Below are 9,356 nucleotides of genomic sequence, written 5' to 3'. Positions count from 1 at the left end.
AGGAAACCGTGGTGAAGCGAGAGCCAAAGAGGTGAACGAGGATGAAGGAGATGCACCAGGATTTTCTGATGCGGGTTCATCCTGTCCATGTCGATGAAACCATATAGTTTGAAAAAGCGCTACTATGAGATCTTCGTCGCAAAAAAAAGCAGTGGGACAGAAGTTAGCCTTCCTATTTATCTATGCACTCCGATGGTCGAGATGCAGTTCTATACTCGCCAGTTTGTTTTTTAGCCAAACAGATACTTCTCTAAAGCCATGCATATCGGTGTAGAATCCAGTGTTAAGACTGAAAATTTGTTTATAAGCTTGAAATAGCATGTCCATGTTGATAGTAATGACACTGGCTTCTTTTACATAAATATCACATAGAAAATTGAAGGATGAGAAATAAATTTCCACGTACATACATAAAATAAATTCAGAAAGTAACTATGAATAAATAAGTTGAAATAACAAACTATACATATACTATGATTAGGAGATGGTATAATACTTGCCCACAACCATGGGATTGATGGTTACAAAATTTAAATATATAGTTTTTGGAGAGCTTAGATCAAAAGAACCTCATCCTAACTCATGTTTTCTTATATTGGTATAGATTTGCTTATCTCGTCTGTTCAAGCAATCCTTGGGTTTGTGGTTGTTGAACTGTCCTTTTTCAACAGTTGCTTTATAAACACTCTAGGAAAATGTTAGAAGATGGGATTTTCTTCTGTTAACAAACAGCGAAATTGGCAACCCGAGTTATCACAGCCCACTCATGTCATTTTTGATTCAGTGATTCACACAATGACAAACAAAATCTAGGCCTTGGTTCGCGGTCAATGAACACAAGCTATGTTTCTGATATACGGAAATTTAGCCACATTGTAGGACAGTAAAACTGAGCAGCTTTCCAACCATCTAATGCCCTGCGCGTTTCTGGCCATCCATTTTCTTGACTTGGGCAACCTTGAATGTTAGTGTGTTGTCTACTCCGGCTTTCACCATAGATTCTGATTCCTGGGCCAAAAAGTCCTAGAGGGCTGCTTTTCTAGAGGAAAATTTGGGGTGTGTTTGGTTTGTGCCTCAACTTGCCCAACCAAAAATTTGGCATGACCAAAGTGAGGGCATAACCAAAAAATTGGCAAGTTGCTATTGTTTGGATTTTAGCCATTGTTGATTTCCAATTTTTTGGCAAGTTATTCATTTGGTTTCCAGATTGAATTGATTTGTGCTCTTATTTGATTCTAATTTATTATAATGTTGAGCCAATAAAAAATACATACAAAACTTCTTTTGTAAAGTATGAACACTTAATTAACTATAACATGCAAAATTATTACACGTACAACTTTTTGTAGAAAGAACAGCTTTTGAACTCGACCAAAGTCATCAAATGCACGGCTGCCCTTTTACGGAAACTGGGACAATTAGTTGCGTGATCCAGGGGATTAACCGATCCAAACAACCAACTTTGTAATTTACCCGTTGGCAACGCTTGTTTCCTCGGACGATTAATCCGCTGTACGAGATCCACATAACACGCAAGAGAATACGTGTGTGGACTATTGATCTGTCGTTCCCATTAACACGCACGAGATCCACATATCAGCGGGCGAGAGACGTGCTTGCCAAAAATTTGGCGACCAATTTCAGCGCCCTCGATGCGCCGATGCGTTGGCAAAAATTACACGGAGCTGGCCGGGGCGGGCTGGGCGAGCCAATATTTTGGCCGCGATCCAAACAGCGACCAAATCGCACGGGTCCCACAGGTTAGGGCAAGGAGAGCCTGCGCGGGAGATGTAGGCCGACACCATGGCCGTTCGGCTGAGCACAACTTGTCCGCCGGGATTTGTAGAAGCAATCATTCTTCAGTTTCTTTGCAGGCATTCATGGCAGGTGATGTGCCCATCCTTCTGCTGCCTCGGTACATGTACGTGTATTTATGCCCCTACCACTCTTCACTAATTCTTTCCACTCCGGAAACACAACATCTATCAGCATGGTGCTCGGCTAGGTTCGCCTGTATTTCTTTCCCGTTCATGTACAATTCCTTCTTACACCAAACAATTACATTATCCCGATATCCTCTCAATCCCAAATTTTGTGCAGGTGATGTTCATACTGGTTGTGGTCAATTTATTTGGGCAGATCTTGGAGGCTGGTACTATTTTCTTACTTCGGAAATTCTTCAACTGATAATTTCGGATGGCCTCTGGACAGGTAATTACTTCAAGTGTACTGCCAGACCTTATCCTTCCTTGTTTTACCATCCATGTTTTTACGGCATACGATTGCTTAGATTATATATTCTGTTGACCCCTGGATGCGAGATGAGTCTTTGTACTTGTCATTATTTAGTATAATTTCCTATTATAATATTATTTTCTGTGCCTGGTATTGTCGAAGCAGATTTCCTGGACTTCTCATTAGAAGTACATAATTAGAATTTAAAGTCTTGGATTCAGTCATAGTCAAGTGTGTTTGGTCAACTTGAATGATTCTTGGCATAAGCTATGCTTAGTACAAGCTAGAGGGGGTGTTTACTGTTTATTGTATGTATTTAGTTTTATTTTATGGAATGACCACATGAGATTGTCCCAGAAATTTATATTGGTGTGAATTGGTTATGTGGTACTATATACACAAGTTGTGCATACAAGGTGTTGTTTTTGTACTACAAAGGAGAAAGTTGATCACCTATTTTTTATGGCGGCAACCTAATATGGTGGTCAATTTTGGAAATAAGAAACACTGGTTGTTTTGAAAAGGAATCTTTTAACTTCCTAATCAGTTTTTCTGTTCTCTACTTTGCTACAGATTTGTTTTTGGTCCCTATTGCAGAATAGTGGAGGGGGAGCAGGCTTTGGAAGCTCGTGTATTTGGTTGGGGTTAAAGTTTTGAGCATCCGAGAGGTTGAGAAGCTGCTAAGTACGTGCTAATTAGCTCGTGCTGTGTGCTGATTAACCTGATGCCTTTTAGATGTTAAGCTTTTGCTGTGACCCAAGCTTATCTTTGAGCCTTCTCCTTTTGCATGACTTCAAAATCTTGCTGGAGGCCACTCCTATTAATAAATTATATTAGTGGGAATACAGGTTTATCTGGCATTCCAAAAATATGTCCTCAATATGTAAATTTAATTTTTGAGTGAATGATTGCTATATTGACACACATACGTAATTTTTACTTATGATGACTTCCCTTCTGTCCATGCTTACCCTGTATACAACCTTCTGTCCATGCTTACCCTGTATACAAATACAATTATGTTAATGGCTTAGGTATCCCCATAAATATTGTTGTCTTCTGTCCATAATATTATTTTCTCACGATTTTATTTCATTGTTGGTATGATAGAGCATAAGTGAGCTTGGGGTAAACCTGTCTGGTTTCGCACGTCAAGGACATGCTTGTATACCAGCTTCCCACCATCGTTGTTATCGCCAACAATATGAAGTGGTAAACTTTCTATCTCATTTATCTGCTTTCCCTCATAGTTTTCGCACAATTTTTTTAATTGTGATAACTCATTATCACAATTCGTCATTCTTGTTTACGTGATTGGGTAGTGGCTATTTTCTTCCTTGTGAAAGAGCTAATCAAGCTCAGGGATATAATTGCGATTCATTGTCTTTTTTGTTCCAACGACCGTTACGATAATCTGACATGACAAAATAACTGTGACATTATGCATCACTTGTAATTTTAGGCCTCATAGATTCACAGAAATCGTAAATTGCAGCAATTATTTTCGAGGACTAGTTTTTATGGTCTCTAGGCAATTGAAAAGGAATATAAGTCTACATCCATTTTACTTTTGGAAGAGGCAATTGAAAAGGCATAGTTATGCTGTCGTACATCCCAGCCTTTCCTTCCATTTGGATGGTTTTGATCTCAAACAGCTACCGTGTACTTCCAGGCTTAGCAGGCCCGGTCCAATACACGGATATTTCGTTGCTAACAAAAGAAACATTGGTTCACAAATTAGGATTACCCAGGAGCTTGCTGCTTGTCTTTAATTCCATGAAGTCCAAAATTATTTCCATGCTCGCCACCACGCTCGCCCCTGGTGTTTGCTCCTGATCATCCTCTACCGCTGCTTCCCATGCTAACTCTGGGTCGCCAAAGCTTCTTGCTGCCCGTGCTCACCGAAACTATTTCATGCTCGCCACCAAACTCGCACTGGCGTTTGCTCCTGACCATCTTCTGTTGCTTGCTTCCTGGGCTTGCTACATGGGCCGCCAAAGCTTCTCGCTGCCTGTGCTCGCTGACTGATGCTGAAGATTCTCGCTGCCCATGCTCTCCCTGTTGGAGCCGATACTACTTCATCTGGCTGCACTGGGAACCGGACACTATATGAAGCAAATTCTCCAAGCTTTGGGGAGCAAATTTTGGCTAGCAATGTCGAATTGAATGCTGATGGCAGAAACAAGGAGTTGGGAAAATTATATGTTTTTGTTTGCAGGTTTGCTATTTTAAGTCGAGTGGCAAATTATTTCAGTTCATTTGATTCACACTATCAAGTTCATCAATTGATGTACTTACATCTCCACAGATCTGCAACAACAATAATTGAAGTATGATAAAACTGTCTTGATGACTCATTTATAAAGATATCATTATTCCTCACATCTTTCCACACAAACGCCAGAGCTTGGAAAGTAATTACCAATCTTCGTATTGGAAGTAGTCTTTGCTTATTAAGCCCTAACTATTTTTGACACATTTACCACAGTTTAAGTTGCTGCACATGGCGCTTATTGCAGACCCAGTTTTTAATGTGGGTATCACCAATATACACCATTCACACCCTGTTATGAAATGCAACGTCCAGGTAATTAGTGTTGTAAGGCTACCTTTAGGAGAGATATTTTTGGTTGTACTGCTAAAACTAAGGGGCATGCCATCCAGGTAGAAAAAATATACCTGCTGCACACTTGTGGGAACTAATTCATAAAACCTTCAATCAAGATGAGTATCTAGTGAATCCCACAGCGAAGCAAAGCGTGGGCATGTGACTAGTTTGTTCCATTTTGCTCGTGAAGTAGTATTGAATTGTACAACAACCTGAGCTGAAAGTTCTTCTGTATCATCTGATTATTACCTGTCTTGCTTGCGCAGAGTCGGTTGATGGATTAAGAAGCCTCTCATCCTTGGAACTCCAAACTGAAGAAGGTGGCGCTGGAATGTAACAGTTGTGATGAGCATTTGCAAGATTAGGGTGGCCCATGCCTGAGATTAAGAAGGCATTTCGCTGAGACAGTGTGATGACCCCTAATTATTTTCTTCTTCTTCTTGGGATGATGGCTCCTAATTAGCAGCTAGCTACAGATTATGCGCAAAGGAGATAGGGAGAGAAAGGTACATGTTGATGAAGATGCCGCTGAAATTTGACAGTTGTGATGAGCATTTGCTACATATTAAGAATCTTTGTCGCCCTGGGGGCAGCCCTGGGGCCGGCGGCTAGGGACCAACTCGCTCCCAGGCTCAATTTTTGCGCCAGCTCACCCCCAGGCGGCGATTTTTAGGCGCGCCCTGGGGGGCCAACGGCTGGAGATGCTCTGAGCTTCTATCCTTAGTAGGATCAAGTAGTTTTCTGTTCCACCTTCGATATTATACCGATACCCAGAACCTAGTGACATTTTCTCCATCTGCCAGTCGCCGGAACTCTCGCCTTTGTTTTGCCAAATGGAATAACAGAGATAAGATATTCATCACACTGTCTCAGCGATGAGGAGGCTGCCCTGGTGAAAGAGACAACGTTCAGAGTGATCTGGTCGGCATGTTGCAAAACCAATATAGTCGTGTTTGTCTTCTCTTCGAGCACTGGGCAATGGCAAGCCGCTGCATCCCAGGCCTGCATGGACGGGGCGCCTTTGTATTTTATCAGGCGCCATTTGGTGGGCGGCTGCGTCTACTGGGTCTTGCCGATGAATAAGGCTCCATTGCTGACCTCCCACCTGGAGAATGGAGCCAACAAGATATAGCTATTGTGGATGCAGGGGAAGGCAGGCTTGGGATGTTCCGTACAGGTTATGAAAATGCAAGTGGTGAATCTTATCTCTGTTATTCCATTTGGCAAAACAAAGGCGAGAGTTCCGGCGACTGGCAGATGGAGAAAATGTCACTAGGTTCTGGGTATCGGTATAATATCGAAGGTGGAACAGAAAACTACTTGATCATACTAAGGATAGAAGCTCAGAAGTACTTTTCGTTAATAACCCCACCAATCACTGAATTTTGAAAACTGGATGTCAGGACAATGCAGGTTGAGAGGATTTGTGCTGAATCTTGCGGGTTCTCTGGTTCTAAAGCGTTCATATATACCAACTTCCCACCATCGTTGTTGTCTTTACCGACAGTATGAAGCGGTAAACTTTCTATTGCATCCTTGCTATGTTCATCCCTTCATGGTTATCTCCCAGCTTGTCTAGTGCCTAATAGTTCAATACTGCAGTTGGTTGTTCTTGTTTGCATCATTTAGAGCATCTCTAATAGATAGTCCAAAATTTGGCGGTCCAAAAGCGGAGATGTAAAATTTGGACCGTCAAAAAGTGCGTTTTGGAGCTCCAAAAAAAGCTCAACTTCAACAGATGGTCCAAATTGATGGTCCAAAAGAGCAACTCCAATAGATGGTCCAAAATGAAGATGTTAAACGACATACTACTAGTCTATTCAACATAGTTCAAACATCAAATTCAACATAGTTTCATACATCAACTTCAACTACTACTTATTCAAACTACTAGGTAAACTACTCCTCATCGGAGCTACGGAACTGCTCCCAGAACTCCTCCTTCGTCGGGTCGTCGCACCCCTCCTCCTCCTCCTCCTCCGAGAAGTTTGCCCAGTCCTCCTCGGAAGAGGACTCGATGGGGATCACCGTCGAGGGACCGGCCTCATCCTCCTTCTTCGGCCCCTTCTTCTTCTGCTCCGCCTCACGCTTCCAGTAGTACTCCATCTCGGCCTGGACGTACTCCGGATGCTCCCGAGCAAACCTCACAATCGCCTCCTCATCGGTCTCGCCAGCACTGACGACAACCGACGGCTTCTTCGTCTTCTTCTTCTTCGTCGTGATCTCCTTCATGTTGATTCCCTGCAGCATAGGCATCTCCGCTTTCGCCCGACTCTCGATCTCTGAAAAGTTGAGGTGTGACCGAGGCCTCTCGGCACGCCACACCGCCACGTCGTAGGCACGCACGGCCTCGTGGGCGGAGGGGTACGTGCCGATCCACCAACGCCTTCCGGCGTCGGAGAACTCCACACCCCAGTTGCCGGAGGGCTTCTGCCTCACGCCGAAGAAGCCCGACTTGCCCTTCGGCGTCTTCTTTGGCGCCATCGGGAGCGGCGTGCGGCCGGGGCGGTGCTGCGGGGCGGCGGTGGCGGGCGGGGCGATGACGAATGGAGCCGGGCGGGGCGGATCTGCGGGGCGGCGGGCTGCGGGGCGGAGCTGCGGGGTGGGCGGGCGGCGACGTGGCATGGAAACATCGGCGGGCGGCGGGGCGGCGGGGCGGTGCTGCCGGGCGGGGCGATGACGGATGGAGCCGGGCGGGGCGGATCTGCGGGGCGGCGGTGGCGGGCGGGGCGGTGGCGGAGCTGCGGGGCGGGCAGGCGGCGCCGTGGCATGGAAACAGCGGCGGGCGGCGGGGCGGTGTGGAAACAGCGGTGGGCGGCGGGGCGGTGCCGGATCTGATGCGGGCGGCGTGCGGCGGGGCGGCGGCGGGGTGTGGAGGCGGCGGGGCGGCGGCAGACGGGCGGGAGGTCGCGGGCGGGCGGGCGGGAACGGAACTGAAGTGGTGGTTGGGCGTTCGCGGGCGGCGGCTGGTTTTTGACCAGATACATATCGTGATGTATATTTGCATCGTGAGGTGTTGCATTTTACATCACGAGGAGGCCGCGCTCCAATTTTTTTTGCATATGGACCGTCTGTTGAAGCAGTTTTTTTGCCTCAGACGGTCCAAAAGTTAGTTATTTTTACATTTGGACCATCTATTCGAGATGCTCTTAGTAGGGGTTATTTATCTTGTGCTAGGTACATAATTGCAATTCGCTGTCTTGTTTTTTGTGTTTGTTTAAATTGTCATTTTTAGGGAATCAGACAGGAGAAAAGATCTTCCACATAGCTTATGCGTCCATTATTATGTTAGGCCTCATGAAATCAACAGAAAAGATCTTCCACATAGCTTATGCGTCCATTATTATGTTAGGCCTCATGAAATCAACAATTATTTTCAAGTAATATTTCATGGTCAAGGTATAGAAGGATTGATAGATCCAGTTTTTCCTTTTGAGTATTTCACTCACCTAACGATAATTCATTCCATTCAAGCACGGCTACACTTGTGTCTATTTCTTAATAAATAATAAGCAACGAGGCAGGAAAAGTCTTCTTTTAGCCATGTTCGCATATATGATTTTATCTTCAATGTTGTTTCAAAATAAATATGATTAACTTATACAGTCACAAATAAGAGCCCAACTCACTGCTCATGTATCTTGTTCTCAAAAGCTGTTTGATTTGAATCAGCCTCATAAGATCCATTATAGGCGGGGTGCTGTTTTTCCTTTCCTTTTAAAGATAGTTGGAACATTTCACCCGCCTCTTCATGAGTCTCTCATGCCAATGCATGCCAAATATAAGTATTAATCTTTGTGTTGTGCGGTCGGTTCACATGCCAAAAAATGCCTGCAGCCGACCGTTGGGGCCGCCCCATGAACTTACCAGTAAAACCATGACGTCTCATTATCTTCTCCCATCTCCACAACAATTGCCGCCTTCGTTTCATCTCTCCCATATCCACCCCAACAATCAAAGCCGACGCTAAATCGGGCAACGAGGCCTGCGACTCAGGGGCGGGCAAAAAAGCAAGGAGAAGCAGGCACATTAAGCTGAAACCGGCGACGCCATGTCCTGCCATGGCCGAGATTCAGACAAGTCGGAGATGACTCTGGTGGCGGTGAGGCACGGGCAAGGAAGAGAAATAGGGCCGAGATTCAGATGTACCAGCAAGCAATGGAAGAAACAACATGGTGAAGATCTGAGTATCAAAGAAAAAGAAAAACAGCAGCCCTGTTGGCTGCACAACCACACTACACTCACGAGGCAGAACGCCGTCCGCCCCGACAAGGCAACGCAGTTGTGAATTTGACGGAGAACTACGAAGAACTAGGCAAGGTTGGTGTCGCGGAGGATCGCCGAACGGACCACCTGTTATGCGTCATCGTACACCACCAGGGCCTTGCCACCGCAGCTTTGACTTCACAACAACAAACAACCAAGGCAATCCCACGGACACGCCGGAGAAGAGCCGACTACCTCGACCAATGCCACCCCTCCGACCTCACTCACCCTCTTTTCATCGTTACCA

At 45.2% G+C, this 9,356-nt stretch overlaps 1 protein-coding gene across 1 annotated transcript; it reads right to left on the bottom strand.

The window, feature by feature from the left end:
• Positions 1 to 6,742: 6,742 nt before the first annotated feature.
• On the bottom strand, positions 6,743 to 7,327 carry LOC123149511 (ethylene-responsive transcription factor ERF010-like). Its single transcript, XM_044569177.1, has one exon. The coding sequence runs from the start codon at positions 7,325 to 7,327 to the stop codon at positions 6,743 to 6,745; it is 585 nt and encodes a 194-aa protein (XP_044425112.1).
• Between the last annotated feature and the right edge of the window lie 2,029 nt (positions 7,328 to 9,356).

Source organism: Triticum aestivum, chromosome 7A (assembly GCF_018294505.1).
Source record: "Triticum aestivum cultivar Chinese Spring chromosome 7A, IWGSC CS RefSeq v2.1, whole genome shotgun sequence".
NCBI lineage: Eukaryota > Viridiplantae > Streptophyta > Magnoliopsida > Poales > Poaceae > Triticum > Triticum aestivum.
The sequence above is the reverse complement of the archived record's forward strand: the minus strand, read 5'-3'. Positions and strand labels throughout refer to the sequence as shown.